The following is a 16482-nucleotide window of genomic DNA, read 5'->3' as shown; positions in this document are numbered from 1 at the left end:
GGGGGGAAAAATCAAGGTGATGTGATGGGAGACTGAGAAAGGGCTCATGGGAGACCAGTAGAATAGAAAGGGACCAATCTTACCAAGATCAAGGATAAGAAAGTTTCACATCTGCAAAACTGCTGTTTCCAGTCCGTTAAGGCAGGAAGAAACTGGGTGTGTACCAGTAACGGAAATACCCAGAGACGTCATACTTTTCTAAACAAATTGAAGAGCTATTTACTCAGAGACATTTGGAAAGTTAATGCAAAAAGGGACAAGAAAAGAAAGTGTACAATTCTATTTGTTAAATATCTCACTCTGGCTTCTAGGTATAGAGAAATATCTGGGATCAGCAGAGAACCTGGTAAACCTCTCTCTTTCTCCTCATTTTCTTATTTCTTCCTTTCAGAAACAATGGAGAGGAAGAGGAATAGTTTAAAGTTTGATTCCTATGCTTCTGACTCACTTACTGAATAGGGACAGGCATATAATATGCCCTCTCTCAAGCCTCCTTCTTTCCACTGTAAGATGAAGACAATGTCACTTATTCAGCATGATTGTTACCAGGAACGAGCTAAAAAAGGAGAGATAAACCTGTTACTTCTATTGCTATTCACTCAGATCTCTGCACAATGAAGTAGCTTAACAAGAGGGGACAACACTGATTCAGTTCAGATTACTTATAGTGCTGTGATATGGCTTAAGACATTCACCCTTTCTGAGACTCAGCTTCTATAAAATTGTGGGGAAAAGTTTAGCATGAGATATAAGTTATGAAACCTATGTACACAATCAGCATAGAGCCTGGAACATGTGTGCAATATATGGAGACACTTCCTAACTGTGCACTGGGGATTAGCGCAGATGCTGGGTATTGTGAGTGTGTGAGGCATGTCCTTTTCTTTGCTTACTGTATGTATAAATGAGAAGCCAAGTCCACTGTATCTGCGCTCATTACTTAAGGAAATTAGACCTAAAAATTTACATGATTTGTTCCTCATTCTGGGTTTCTCGAACTGAACCCCAAGTCTGAGATCCATTTCATTATATTTAAATATCTGATAGACATTTCTTTAAATCAGTAAATATTCTCTAAAATCTCTTCTTTCAAAGAAATGTGAAGTTTCTGACTGAGAAATTATGTTAAGCCCATCTACCCTCCCATTGACTCAGCTTCCAGAAATTCCTTTTATGGTCATTGAGTTCATTGTTTTGTGTTTAGTGCTTTCATTTTCGTGTTACTATAAAGTCTGTTACAGTGGTTGCTTACTTCTGTTCTGTCTTTAAAGGAAATCTGGAAAGTCCAATGACATTGGACAGGGGAAATAAAAGATCCACTATCCAGTGAGAAACAGAGAAGTAACAGAAACCACTCCACCTAACTGAGAAGGAAAAAGAAGAGGTAAGAACTCCACTTTCTCATCAAAGCAGCTTTCTCTTCAACTTTAAAAAAGCTCTGCTCTGGGAAACGGAACTCATGATAAGGTTGGGGCAGAGATGGGAAAGTATTCATTAGGGGTGGTTTTTCTTAAAAGGTGACCAGCATCGGGACAGGCTGCAGGTGAACCTGCTGTGGGCTACCAGGTCAGATGGTGACATACCGGTGTTACCTGGTGGTAGCAGGTTCCCACCTGTTCTGCACTGTGCTTCTGCAGAATTAGGCACCAGCAGACATGGGCCTAAATTAAGTTTGAAATGCACTAGGAGGGACACCTGGGTGGCTCAGTTGGTTGGACAACTGCCTTCGGCTCAGGTCATGATCTCGGAGTCCGGGGATAGAGTCCCGCATCGGGCTCCCAGCTCCACGGGGAGTCTGCTTCTCTCTCTGCCCTTCTCCTCACTCATGCTCTCTCTCCCTGTCTCTCTCTCAAATAAATAAATAAATAAAGTTAAAAAAAATAAATGCATTAGATTTCTTTCTCCTTTCTTTTAAAGTGTCATTGTCTTTGATGGAACTTGCTAGGTACCCATCTGACTGCAAATGAGAAACTAAAAGGCAACTGAAATAGGTTACATACGAGTAGTAAAAGAGGTGCTAAATAGCCAATGACACTGTTAAAGACAGAGAAAGTGAAAACTGAAACCCAGAGTGAAAGATGAAGATTTATGAAAACACCATACTTTTTAATCACATACTTGAACTTTATTTCAAAGTGTATTTTTCTTCCTTTAGAAATAATCTGGGTTCAGTAGATCCAATTTCTTGGTACCAACTTATTTCTTGCCCCTTACAAATAGTATCTGCAGCCCTGTTTTACTAAAAGCTTCCTCTGTAAAGAGTCTACTGTGGTGCATCACTAAAGGCAACATCTTTGTTTGCCTTGACCTCTCCGTGCTCTCAAGCAGTTCCAACCTTGACTTCTGGAAACTCCTACCCTGAATTCTTTGGCTTGGCGCAAGCTTTATTCATCATCCCCTTGTCTGACAGCTCCCTCTCGCTCTCTGTTTCTCTTCCTCCTTTCCCCTCATCTCTCATTCTTCTCCCTCTCCCCTTCACCTTCTCTTCCTGCCTTTCCTTCTCCTCCAAATGGAAGAGAAAACGGAACAGAAAACTTAGAAGTGTATGGCTGAAAATACAGATATTTTCTTTGAACAGCTTCCCCTCTACCTCTCCTGATCTGTCTCCTGATCTTATTTTTTAGTTTCATGTATACAATATAATGATTCAACAGTTCTGGGCATTACTCAGTGCTCATCACAATAACCACACCCTTAATTCCCTTCACATATTTCACCCAAACCCCCACCCACCTCACTTCTGGCAACCTTCAGTTTCTTCTCTATATTTAAGGGTCTGTTTTGGGCTTGTTTTTCTCTTTTTTGTTCTGTTTGTTTTTCTTGTTTCTTAAATTAATTCCACATATGAGTGAAATTATATGGTGTTTGTCATTCTCTGACTGATTTATTTCACTTAGCCTAATACTCTATAGATCCACACATGTTGTTGGAAATGACAAGATCTTATTTTTTATGGTTGAGTAGTATTTCATCATATTAAAGGCATATTATTATTCTATTAATATGTATTACATATAACAGCAATTATAATGTTATATATATGTACCACTTCCTCTTTATCCACTTTAACTACTCATCTACAATTGGATGCTTCCATATCATAAATAATGCTGCAATAAACATGGGGCTGCATATATCTTTTTGAATTAGCATTTTTGTTTCCTGTGCGTAAATACCCAGTAATGGAATTAGTGGATCATATGGTAGTTCTATTTTTTTTTTAAGTTTTTATCTATTTATTTGACAGAGAGAGAGAGAGACCATAGGTAGGCAGAGAAGCAGGCAGAGAGAGAGGGGGAAACGGGACCCTTGATGAGCAGAGAGCCCGATGTGGGGCTTGATCCCAGGACCCTGAGATCATGACCTGGGCCGAAGGCAGAGGCTTAACCCACTGAGCCACAGAGGCAACCCTCTATTTTTAATTTTTGAGGAACCTCCATACTGTTTTCCACAGTGGCTTCACCAGTTTGCATTCCCACCAACAGTGCACCAGGAATCTAATCTTCATATCCTCGCCAACACTTGTTTCTTGAGTTTTTGATTTTAAACATTCTGACAGGTATAATGTGATATCACATTGTGGTTTTGATTTGCATTTCCCTGATGATGAGTGATGTTATGAGCATCTTTTCATGTGCCTATTGTCCATCTGTATGTCTTCTTTGGAAAAATGTCTGATCATGTCTTCTGCCCATTTTTAATTGGATTCTTAGTATTTTGGTGTTGAATTATGTAAGTTCATTATATATTTTGGATATTAACTCCTTATCAGACATGTCATTTGCATATATCTTCTCTGATTCAATTTGTTTTGTTGATGGTTTCCTTCACTGTGCAAAAGCTTCTTATTTTGATGTAGTCCCAGCAGTTTATTTGTGCTTTTGTTTCACTTGCCTCTGGAGAAAAATGCTTGTAAGGCTGATGGCAAATAAATTATTGCCTATGTTTTCTCCTAGGAATTTTGTGCTTTCACATCTCACATTTAGGTCTTTAATCCATTTGAGTTTATTTTTGTGTATGGTATAAGAAAATTGTCCAGTTTCATTCTTTTGCATGTATTGTCCCATTTTCCCAATACCATTTGTTGAAGAAACTTTTTCCCATTGCATATTCTTTTTCTTTCAAAGATTTATTTATTTATTTATGTTAGAGAGAAAGTGAAAGAGAAAGAGAGTGTGTGAGTGGGGGAGCATAAAGGGGAGAGACAGCAAGACAATCCCAAGCTCCAATGCTGAGCATGGAGCCCAATGCAGGGTTCAATCCCGCAACCCCAAGATCACAACCTGAACTAAAATCAAGAGCTGGACACTCAATTAACTGAGCCACACAGGCACCCCTCTCATTGCATATTCCTGCCTCCTTTGTTGTAGATCAATTGACCATAAAAGCATGAGTTTATTTCTAGACTCTCTAGTCTATTCTGTTGATCTATGTGTCTCTTTTTGTGCCAGTACTATACTGTTTTGATTACTAGAGCTTTATAGTATATCTTGAAATCCAAGATTCTGATATCTCCAGTTTTATTCTTTTTTTCTCAAAATTGCCTTGGCTGTTTGTAGTTCTATGCAAGTTTTAGGATTGTTTGTTCTAGTTCTGTGAAAAAATGCTATTGGTATTTTGATAGAAATTGCATTATATCTATAGATTTCTTTAGGTAGTATAGACATTTTAACAATACCTATTCTCCCAATCATTGAATATGGAATATCTTTCCATTTGTTTGTCTTACTGAGATCCTCCACTCTCTATTCTCCAATAGGTATCTTTATCATCATTATTTTGAACTCTCTATCAGACATTTCTTATCTCCATTTCATTTACTATTACTGTGGTTTTGTCTTGTTCTTTCTATCTGGAACATATTTCTTTGCCTCCTCATTTTGTCTAACTCTCTGTGTTTGTTTTTATGTATTAGCAAAGTCAGCTATATCGCCTGATCTTGAAAGTAGTGGCCTCAACTCTTTGCAATGGCCTTCTTTGCCTGTTGTGAGCAGGATTTGGTCTCTATCTGTTCAGGGACCAGTCTGAGGCAGCCTTGCGCTTATAGTTAGGTCAGACCAGATGGCTGCTCTGACCCCATTCGCCAGAAATGTGGTTGCAAAGAACTACAGGGTGCTTTTTCTGCATTGTCCTCTGAGAGGATTTCATTGGTGGGAAGGACCTGCAGTCAGACCAAATGTCTGACTCTTAGTCTATCTGTTGGGGTTGTAGTGACTCCAAACTACAGGGATCTCTGTGCAGACACTTGTGAGGTTTTTGTTGGTGGGCAGAACCAGCAGTCAGATCAAGACCATTGAGGCTGCAGTTAAACTGGTGCATGTGTGGTTATCTTCAGACACTTTGGAGTGGTGCTGACAACTATCAGAGCTACTTGAAAGATGAGACCGGGCCAAAATACTTTGGAGGAACTCCTCCTCAGTGGGTTAGGTTGGATGGGGGATCTGCAGGGGAACAGGGTATGTGGTGTTGGGAAACTAGATGGTGAATGTTCACACTAGTTACCACAGGTGTTTGCATATCTAGGCTGGGATTGAGAGAGAGAAATGGCATCCACCAGTTCTTTTGTTCTTGGAGAAGTCTCCCAAAGATCCTTGCCCATCCTGTGCACATTCTGGGGTTAGTAAATAAATCTCCTCATATACCCCAGTTGGCTCTCAAACTGTTGCCTCTGTGCTGTGTCTTACTGGGTTGTTTTTTATGCAGGCTCTTTAAGGGTGGGGACTCACTATTCCATCATCCTCCAGGCTCTCTCAGAGCCAAGCCTTTTTAAGTTCTTGATGTTAGGTGCCTGGTTGGTTTGGTGTGTTATGTGTCTGCCTTCAGTTCAGGTATGATCCCAGAGTCCTGGGATCAAGCCCCACGTCAGGCTCCATGCCCAGCAGAGAGTCTGCTTTCCCTCTCCCCCTGCCTATCCCCTGACCTGTGCTTTCTCTCTTTCTCAAACAAGTAAGTAAAATCTTAAGCGGTGCCTTGGTGGCTCAGATGGTTAAGCATCTGCATTCAGTTCAGGTTATGATCTCCAGGTCCTGGGGTGAAGCCCCATTTCAGGCTTTCAGCTTAGCTGGGAATCTGCTTCTCCCTCTCCCTCTGCCTCTCTCTTTGTTTATACTCTCTCTCTCAAATGAATAAATAAAATCTTTAAAAAAATAAAGTTAAGCACCACTTACTATAAAAACTCAAAAAGTTAAGCCACTCTAGTTTTCAAAGCCAGATGTAATGGGGAGTGTATTCCCAGTGCAGGTCCCCCATGTCTGGGGTGACTGGTTTGGGGTCTGTTCCTCTCTATTCTCTGTACTTGTGGTATTCCTCCTGCTTGTGGTTAGTCTGGCATGTTAGTTTCATTTCCAACCAAACTTTACCCTTGCTATTATTTTCAATGTGGTCTCATCTCTGCAATTAACTGTTGACAGTCTTCTCTACCAGTCTTTGCCTCATTTTTGGGTAATAACACTGATGTAGCTGTTACTAAGTATGTCCATGGGATGAGGTGAGCTTAGGATCCTCCTATTCTGCAATCTTTCCAGGCTTCTCTGCCTCCTGATCATTTATTCCTTATTTCAGTCTTTTGTTCCCTTATTTATATATGTGTGTGTGTATATATGTATACACACACACATATATATGTATATTTATGTGTATATAAGTATATGTCTATACACATAATTTTTAGCCACATTAAGTATTTCCAGTTGTGCACTTGTGCTCTCAGGTAGCTGGAGGCTAATTTACTTGTGAAGGTAATGAAGTTTAAGTTTAAAGGCCCCTTGCTTACACAACCCACACCAAGGCTTTGGATGAGTCTCTAGTCATGTGTCTCCCACATGGGCATATGTTTTTATAAAATTTGCAAAAGTAAGTTATATTGGTTCCACTTTTGGAATGGCAGTGTGAGCAGCTCTGTGGACCATCATTGCAGCAAAATAAGAATAACTATGGGGGAAAAAATACTTAAAATCTCTGGGAACTGTTCAAAGAAAGGGTATACATGAAATGATGTATGAAAGTCTTTTTTTTTTTTTTAAAGATTTTCCATTTATTTATTTGACAGAGAGAAATCACAAGTAGGCAGAGAGGCAGGGAGAGAGAGATGGAAGCAGGCTCCCTGCTGAGCAGAGAGCCCGATGCGGGACTCAATCCCAGGACCCTGAGATCATGACCTGAGCCGAAGGCAGCAGCTTAACCCACTGAGCCACCCAGGCGCCCCTGAAAGTCTTTATTCGTAGTAAGAAGTAATGAATAAATCAACATTGAATTTTTTACATATAACCAGGAAGTAAAATAAATCTTTCTAAATTCTATTCTATTTTACATTTAAAGTTTACTCTAATTTTTTTTTTTTTTTTGCAAATCCAAAAAGAAAGTTTTCTACAGTGACCTAAGTGAACAATTTTTTTATGAGGGAGGCTGAATGTTCCTAAGATACTATCATACCATTATTATTTCAGTGGACTACTTTGACAATCCTTCCGCCACTTCCTAAAATGATACAGATACTACCCTCATCTATCTCAAAGCTGACATCAAACTTTTGGACATTTGGGGACTCTACCTTCTGAATGTAAAATAACCTGGTGAATTATTTGATCTACTTATACTAGAAGTTTTATTTCATCCCATCTCTTCTCTTGCAGACTAAGGAACACTCTGAACATGGCCTCAGAGATGGTGATGCCAGCCCCCGTGTGCCTCATTGAGAACACTGGAGAGCAACTGGTGGCTAATCAGGAAGCTCTGAAGATCCTGTCAGCCCATAAGAATCCTCTTGTTGTGGTGGCTATTGTGGGTCTCTACCGCACAGGCAAATCCTACCTGATGAACAAGCTGGCTGGGAAGAACAAGGGTGAGTGGCACCAACAAAGCTCTGTCAAGTCCTTTCTGTGCACCCACTGCCAGTATTGAGTGCAATGATGCAAGAAGAGGAAGTCAGAGATGCAGAAGACTATTGAAAGTTACCTTTCAGCCCTCAGTTATGCTCTTATCTTCCCTATGGTGTGTAAAAGGCAGTTCATCTCACTTCCCACTTTGCCTTAGTATCCCCTTTTAAAAGCATAAATTGTTCCTTTCCTAGAAAGACTAATAATGCAGTAACAAAAACAATTCATGTACAAAATAATAAACTACAAGACATTTGCTGAAATGTTCATGCAGTAAAAGCAACTTTCCACTGATTATTAAGTGGAATGTTTAGGTCTATATTGGCTGTTTTTTTTTTAACTGTTGTAAAATAACCATAACATAAAATTTACCATTGTAACAATTTTTAAGTGTACATACAGTTCTGTGGCATTAAGTTAAGTTCACACTGTTATGCAACCATTGCCACCATCTGTCATCATAACTTTTTCATCTTCCCCAGCAGAAACTCTGTACCCATTAAACAATAACTTCCCACCCCTTGGTGGCTACCGTTCTATATTCTGTATCTATGACACTTGCTCTAGGAATCTTATTTAAGAGGAATCAGACATTATTTCTCCTTTTATAATTTGCTTATTTCACTTAGCATAATATCTTCAAAGTTCATCAGTGTTGTACCATGTGTCAGAATGCTCTTCCTTTTTATGGCTGAACAACTCTATGGGCATACCAATTTGTTTCCATTCATCTGTTGAAGGATCCTTGGGTTGCTTCCATTTTTGGCTATAATGAATAATGCCACTAAAAACATGAGGGTACAAATATCTGTTCAAGTGCCTATTTTCACTTTTGGAGGGTATATACCCAGAAGTGGGATTGCTGAATCACATGGTAATATGTTTAATTTTTAAAGAAATCATTAAATAAATAAATAAATAAATATTGTTTTCCAAAGTAACTGCACCATTTTACATTCCCACCAGAAAAACACAAGTTTCTATTATCCCCACATCCTCCCCAATACTTACTACTTTCTGGTTTTTTTGATAGTGGCCATCCTAATGAGTGTGAAGTAGTATCTCATGTGGTTTTGATTTGTTATTTCCCTAATGAATAGTGATGTTGAGCATCTTTTCATTTGTTTACTGGTCATTTGTATATTTTCTTTGGAGAAATGTCTATTCAAGTCCTGTGCTCATTTAGAAAAAATTTTTTATCACTTTCAGAGGTAGAATTTAGTCATTCATCAGTTGCATATAACACCCAGTGCTCATTACATCAAGTGTCTTCCTTAATGTCCATCACCCATTTATTCTTTGCCCCTACCCTCCAACAACCCTCAGTTGTTGAGCTAGAGCTCAATAGCTCTTAGCATCTTAGAGCTCAGAATCTCTTAGGACTATCCACCACAACCAAGTGGGATTTATTCCTGGGCTTTGCTCATTTCTTAACCAAGGTTGTTTTTTGTGTTGCATTGTAGGACTTCTAGATCCATCCTCTATCTCTAACTCTACCCCCTCTTATCCCCACTCCCCTTCATAGGCTTTTCTCTAGGCTCCACAGTGCAGTCCCATACGAAAGGAATCTGGATGTGGTGTGTGCCTCATCCCAAGAAGCCAAACCACACCTTAGTTCTTCTGGACACTGAGGGCCTGGGAGATGTAGAGAAGGTAAGGATTAAGGATTTCATTTTGGCATAAGAACCTAATAATATTCTCTACAGTATTTATTTTTTTTAATAAAAGCTTTCATTTAAATATGTTTTTTCATTTCTGTTTATGTGCCCTGAGACCAAGTTTAGCAACCCGAGGTCAGGAAAACATTCAAAAGGCAGAATCTGAGAAAATCATAGTAGTTAGTGGGTAGTATTCTAATTATTAACAATGGTCTATATGCTAAGTCAGTTAACCCAGATACATAAAAGTAGTACAAATAAAATCGATGTCATGAGTTCAATCCTGCAGAGAACTTTTGTTAGAATTTAGGTTCTGGGGCGCTTGGGTGGCTCAGTTGGCTCAGGTGGCTCAAAGTCTACCTTTGGCTCAGGTCATGATCCAGGGGTCCTGGGATCAAGCCCCGCATCAGGCTGCCTGCTCAGTAGCAAGTCTACTTCTCCCCGTCCCTCTCCCTCTGTGATCTCTCTCACTCTTGCTCTCTCTCAAATAAATAAATAAAATCTTAAAAAAAAAAAAAAAAGAATTCAGGTTCTGAAGTCCCATACCTTGGTGTTTAAATATGAGCCGTGTCACTAACTCAGTGGTGTTGGCAAGTTATTTGACGTATTTTGACCTCAGCTCTCTAAATCTATAAAACAGATTTTTGCCTATCTATATATCTATATTTGCCTCATAGTATTGTTTTGAATAAGGTAAGTAATGGAAAATGTTAAGTCCCTAATAATTGCTCAATGAAGTAGCTACACATATTATTACTCTTATGTAAGTCAACTTTGCTATAAAAAGGAAAAGGAACTTTAAACTTAAGTTATATTTAAAGCCTTAGCATGCCCACCAATCTTGATTATTTTGGAATTACCTGTCAATGATCATAAGAGGACCTAGACAGAATCAATGTAAACTAAAAATACTAATTATAAAATGACCCAAAACTGAAGTCTCACTCACATATTTGTTTGGATTTGTTTTCTCATATAGGTCATTAACCAAATTAAAGCAAACTAAACTAAACTAAACTAAAACAAACAAACAAACACAATGACGCTCTAATTAAATGAGCATCCTTTTACTGCTGCTGATCTGCAAAGTACCAGGAGAATGAAACATAATCTCAGCATCTCAGCCCAAATGTGTTCTGATTTCCAGGGTAATAACCAGAATGACTCCTGGATCTTTGCCCTAGCAATACTCCTGAGCAGCACCTTTGTGTACAACAGCATGGGAACCATCAACCAGCAGGCCATGGACCAACTACAGTATCCTTTTTGTTGTTCAAAATAGCACCAAAGTAGGAGGGGAGACCTATTTAAAAACCAGTTGCTTGGCTGTGAATCCTGGTGAATCAAGCACAAAAAGAGAAAACATAAATAATTCAAGGGTAAGGGAAAGATCCAATGTACCCATTGAAGAATTGACACGGGTTAAAAACAATGGTGAAATGAAGGTTTTAAATATATGGAACTAATATGAGGTAGAAGACACTGTTCTTTTCTGCTAGTTTTCCTTAGTTTGCTACTCAGCTATGTGACAGAGCTGTCAGATCGAATCAGGGCAAAATCCTCCCCTAATGCCAATGGGTTTGAAGATTCAGCTGACTTCATGAGCTTCTTTCCAGATTTTGTGTGGACACTGAGGGATTTTTCCTTAGATTTGGAAGTAAATGGACTACCCATCACAGCAGATGAGTACCTGGAGAATTCACTCAAGCTTAAACGAGGTGAAAGGCAGGGATTTATAATTAAAAGGAGATAACAAAACACAAGAAACTATTGTGTTCAGCATTCCATTTACAGTTTTCTTACATTTATAGTTTTCTGTTTATTCATAGCTAGCTATAACTAAGAATTATTGCTTATTTGATGCACAAATTAATAAATTTGATTTTAAATTATAGTCTCCTCTTTTCTAAGAATAACATATTTTCCTTTCATCTTTTCCTGTGTTATTATTAGATTGATTTTATATCCTTGCTTAGGGCTTGCAATTAGCTAAGGACTATGGAATAGAATAGGCCTTGATTGGAAGAAAGTAGATTAAAGCCTGAACAGTGTTCCGTCCAAGGGTTGGCAAATGATGGCCAATCCAGCCTGCCAGCTGTCTTTGTACATAAGGTTTTATTGGAATAATGCTATAGCCATCCATTTATAGATTGCTTGTGGCTTATTGCTTATTGCTTATGCAACAGCAGGACTGTGTACTGGAAAAGAGACCACCTGTCTTGAAAAGCCTAAAATATTTACTGTTTGGCTGTTCAAAGAAAAGGGTTTGCAAGCCTCTATATTTGGGAAATTCCTTTTTTATCTTCCTGCAGGTACCACTGAAAGTGACCACAATTTTAATCTGCCCCGTCTCTGTATCCGGAAGTTTTTCCCAAAGAAGAAATGCTTTATCTTTGATCGACCCACTCACAGGAAGAAGCTAGGCCAGCTTGAGACATTGCGTGATAATGAGCTGGATTCTGAATTTGTGCAACAAACTGCAGTCTTCTGTTCCTACATCTTTAGCAATTCCAAAACTAAAACTCTTTCAGGAGGCATCCAAATCAATGGACCTCGTGAGTCCTCTTTCTAGTCTTTTTCTTTCGTTGTTAAGACTAAAGGAGGGTAGAATTATATCCACACAGTTTCAGCTTTGAAAACTGCAAATCCTACTGTTATTACCATTTAAATTCTAGATGACACCAACGTTTCTAATAGATTTTACTAGCCAAATTCCCGTGGGTGAGAAAAGATGGGAGAGGCCAAAGGAGAAAAAGCTCTATTTCTTAAATTTACTTTAGTTAATGGGACCTGTATTGCCCAATATAGGAGCCACTATACAAGTATAGCTCTCTCAATTTAAGTGCAAATTAGTTAAAATTAAGGATAACTTAAAATTCCAATTATACAGTGATATTTCAAAGGCCCATACATACCTACATGGGGCTAGCAGTTGGATACCATACTGTATTATACACATAAAACACTTCCATCTTCCAGAAATTTTTCTTGGACAACACTATGCTAGAACAAACAAAACTCCTTTTGATTATGTTCTACAATATTGATCAAATGCTTACCACAGACCAAGGCTGATGACAAAGACTTAAGTGAGAGTGGTATGGTTCCTGTCCTGATGACGCTTGGGGGATAAAGTGGATGCAAACACTCAAAAAACATAGACATATGTTAACCATAATAGAGATTCTTGACCTTTTATGCATATACATATCACCTGGGCCTCTTGCCAGAGAGGAGGATCTAATTAAGTTGATCTGGGGCAAAGGCTGAGAATCTGCACTTCCAAGAAGCTTTCAGCTGGGTGTTGGAAGGAAGCAAGCTTCCTGAGGACGTTGAAGCTGTGAGGCAAATGAGTAGTAATAGACGTGATCAGAATTACACAGAATAGAATGTTTCCTCATCCCACCAGCAACAAGTATTCTCATTTGTTCTCCATTTGTAGGTCTAGAGAACCTGGTGTTGACCTATGTCAACGCCATCAGTAGTGGGGATCTGCCCTGCATGGAGAATGCAGTTCTGGCCTTGGCCCAGATCGAGAATGCAGCTGCAGTGCAAAAGGCCATTGCCCACTATGACCAGGAGATGAGCCAGAGGGTGCAGCTGCCCACAGAAACCCTCCAGGAGCTGCTGGACCTGCACCAGGCGTGTGAGAAAGAGGCCATCGAACTCTTTATGAATAGTTCCTTCAAAGATGTAGACCATTTATTTCAAAAGGACTTAGGGGTAATTTATTCTCAAGTTTATATGGATTAAGGCTTGGAAAACAGAATACTACCAGAAAATGAAATGGGCATTTATTTTGAGAGAGGGAATGTTTACTAGACTTTAGAATGATGATAACCACTATTTGTTATTATCATAAAAAGAAGAACAAAGTTTGTTATGATAAACTCCAAGTTTTAAAACAATTTTCTTTCATGAATAATAATCTTTCTCAAAATTTAACTAACGGTATATAGGTAACAATCAGAGCTTCTATTCAAATGTCCACTGTTTTCAGACTGGTTTGATATCCTATTCAAAGGCAAAGAAAATTGTAGTCCTGATTATCATATGCAGGCTTATGTTGAGCCACATCTATTCTATGTAATCACTGGTATAATTTGACAAGCAGTCTACCTCTTAAAGGTGTAGCAAAAAAAAAAAAAAAATAAAAAAGACAGCAATCTCTGCTCTGAACTTCACCTCCAAGGAAAAAGGACTTTAGTAAGAGTCGGGAGCAAGAGGAAGGATCTGATCCTGTTGACGCGCCTATAACTTTTCCTAGGGTCATAGACTTGTTCTTGAGATGCCTTTCCAATATCTCCAAGGTCAAGCTAACATCTTTTCCCTGTTTTTCTTTTTACTTTTCATTTTTAAATTAAAGGCCCAACTAGAAAAGAAGCGAGATGACTTTTTTAAACAGAATCGGCAAGCATCAACAGATTGTTGCTCAGATTTACTTAAGGATATTTTCAGTCCTCTAGAAGAAGCTGTGAAGCAGGGGATTTATTCTAAACCAGGAGGATATCGTCTCTTTATCCAGAAGATGCAAGAGCTAAAGAGAAAGTACCTTCAGAAACCTGGGAAGGGGATACAGGTACCCAAGAGTTATCTGCTGATTCTGGAAAGCTGATGACATGCCTCCTTGGAAGAACAGCATAACCAAGTGTAATTGCACACGTTGCAAGAACAACAGCATTCATGCTTTTATTTGATAAAGATGTACAGGGAGCCTATTATACCACATATGTCCTATGTGCTCATCCAAAAGAGTGCACTCAATTAATAACTGAGTTATTAACTGGATCTTCAGATTAACCACCAAGTTGTTACTGTAATTCACTATGATAGCTGGATCTTTATGCTGTACGGGACAGAAACCCAGTAATGGTCACTTAAACAAAAATGGTAATTCATCAGTTTAGGCTACAGACTGGCTTTAAGGACAGCTGGATTCAAGATTTCAAGTAATGCCATCACCTGTCTCTCTGTCTTTACTCTCCTCAACCCCACGCTTCTGTCTTTCCTTCTCCTTCTAACTTTCCTTTGATCTGCTTTCTCCATGATGGCTTCCTTTTTCAGTAACTCACTCAAAAGGATACCACAGCACCAATAACTCCCAAACTAGAGCCCTTAGTCTGAAAGAACAAAGAATCTCTTTTCTCCAGTGTCTCTATCAGTCTCCTATAAAGGATTCTGCTTAGTAGGGTGCCATGACTGGCCATCCTGGAGCAAGTGCCCATACCTTGCAAGTGGCAAGGAATCTTGACCAGCAGCCACACCAGGGCCCAGAGGAGCAATTCCTAGAGGAAAAGATGGTGGGAAGACAATCAGGAACAAGAGTTTCTAGCCATTTCCTATTACTAAGTCCATGTTCTCTGGGTCCTAAGGCTGAAGAGGTTCTACAGGAATACTTGAAGTCCAAAGAGTCTATGACTGATGCCATTCTGCAGACGGACCAGACTCTCACAGAAAAGGAAAAGGAGATCGAAGGTGAGGAGACAGTCCAGAGACTAGATAGCCTCTAGAGCTCTCGAAGTTTAAATAATTTGGCTGGGTAAGCCTGTGATCCTTACACTTGGGCAAAAAGAACGAAGATGCCCTTCACTTGCTGAGGTCATTTCTGAGTAGGGCATATGCAGTGAGCAGCAACAAGGACAGGTAAGAGTGCAGGGAAAGAAGGGACAGCATGTTTTCTCACATATATTTTTCTTCTTTTTCCTCCTCACAGTGGAACGTGTGAAAGCCGAATCTGCACAGGCTGCAACAAAAGCACTGGAGGAAATGCAAATAAAGAATCAGCAGATGATGGAACAGAAAGAGAGGAGCTATCAGGAACATGTGAAACAATTAACTGAGAAGATGGAGAGGGATAGAATCCAGTTGCTGGAAGAACAAAAGAGAACTCTAGCTTGCAAACTTCAGGTATTTAATTACATTACCTTGAGGTTTCTGCTTTTCTCTTTCCTCTCCACTGTCCCTGATCATATCTTAGTGTAGCGGTAAGAACAAGACGCCCAGAAGAAGGTCCTTGCACCACTTGTATTTTTCGATTTCTGTCTTCCTGCCTGACCTGGCTCCTGCTTCTGCCTGGTTATTAAAAGATTTTATTTGCATTAGGTCCCATCTAGTCCTTTATCTGTACATCCTTCAATCAGTGGTGGCTGCTATCTGCTAGCCTTTCTGAAAAATCACTTATTTGTATCTCTTGCTTAGTACTGTATGAAGCAAGAACTACCATGCCTCTATTACTTGGGAAAAGAAACAGAAGTTCAGAAAAGTTCCAATAACTTTCATAGGGTCACAGAGCTGGGTAAGATATCTGAACTGCCTTTACCACTCAGTGGAAATGTAATCACAGATGTAATCACAGGATGCCCAAGAGAAACTAATGAAAAGTATATGTAGAGAAAATGTCAAGAAGAAATGAAATATTTTTAAAAATCTATGAATGTGGACACCTGATATACTCGGTCTCCATTTTTTCCTTTTTAGGAACAGTCCCAATTACTAAAGGAAGGATTCCGAAATGAGAGCAAACAACTTCATAATGAGATAGAAAATCTCCGGAGGAACATGGCAAGGCCAAGGACAGTATGCGTCATAAGCTGAAGACTTAAAGAACAGAGCTTTTCTGGTCACTCTTTTTTTTTTTTTAACTTTTATTTTTTTATTTGATAGAGAGAGATCACAACTAGGCAGAGAGGCAGGCAGTGGGGGTGGAGGGTGGAGGGGTGGGAAGCAGGCTCCCTGCTGAGCAGAAAGCCCAATGCAGGGCTCAGTCCCAGGACCCTGGGATCATGACCTGAGCTGAAAGCAGAGGCTTAACCCACTGAGCCACCCAGGCTCCCCCTCTGGTCACTCTTAACCAAGGCATAGCTTAAGTAATTTTTGAATTTGGAAATATAGCATTACACTTGAAAATAATTAGATCTTGCATTTTTATAACACTCTAAATTTGCAAAGAC

General features: G+C 39.3%; 1 protein-coding gene across 2 annotated transcripts; it reads left to right on the top strand.

Annotated features, from left to right (window-relative positions):
* The first annotated feature begins 260 nt into the window (after positions 1–260).
* LOC101673948 (guanylate-binding protein 1) lies at positions 261–16190 on the top strand. Of its 2 annotated transcripts, none has more exons than XM_004752644.3 (12): positions 261–346; positions 1272–1384; positions 7632–7840; positions 9400–9527; positions 10680–10789; positions 11054–11250; positions 11845–12087; positions 12975–13255; positions 13899–14111; positions 14905–15007; positions 15246–15439; positions 16010–16190. In XM_004752644.3, exons 3-12 carry the CDS (start codon positions 7651–7653, stop codon positions 16124–16126), a joined length of 1776 nt encoding a protein of 591 aa, XP_004752701.1. In that variant the 5' UTR covers positions 261–346; positions 1272–1384; positions 7632–7650; the 3' UTR covers positions 16127–16190. The 2 variants fall into 2 exon arrangements, with proteins under 2 accessions (XP_004752701.1, XP_044920751.1); XM_045064816.1 differs by lacking the exon at positions 261–346 and adding an exon at positions 1152–1176.
* The last annotated feature ends 292 nt before the right edge of the window (positions 16191–16482 follow it).

Source organism: Mustela putorius, unplaced genomic scaffold, assembly GCF_011764305.1.
Source record: "Mustela putorius furo isolate JIRA1106 unplaced genomic scaffold, ASM1176430v1.1 tig00003853_pilon_pilon_pilon, whole genome shotgun sequence".
Taxonomy (NCBI): domain Eukaryota; kingdom Metazoa; phylum Chordata; class Mammalia; order Carnivora; family Mustelidae; genus Mustela; species Mustela putorius.
Note: the sequence above shows the minus strand (reverse complement) of the source record. Positions and strands in the feature narration are given on the sequence as shown.

What these genes read in the sequence shown, in the direction of transcription:
- LOC101673948 (XM_004752644.3), top strand. Translation starts at nt 7,651, where the DNA reads ATGGCCTCAGAGATGGTGATGCCAGCCCCCGTGTGCCTCATTGAGAAC. An exon ending in GCTGGCTGGGAAGAACAAGG is followed by an intron (nt 7,841 to 9,399) that starts GTGAGTGGCACC and finishes TCCCCTTCATAG; the next exon opens with GCTTTTCTCTAGGCTCCACA. An exon ending in CAGGCCATGGACCAACTACA is followed by an intron (nt 10,790 to 11,053) that starts GTATCCTTTTTG and finishes TTTGCTACTCAG; the next exon opens with CTATGTGACAGAGCTGTCAG.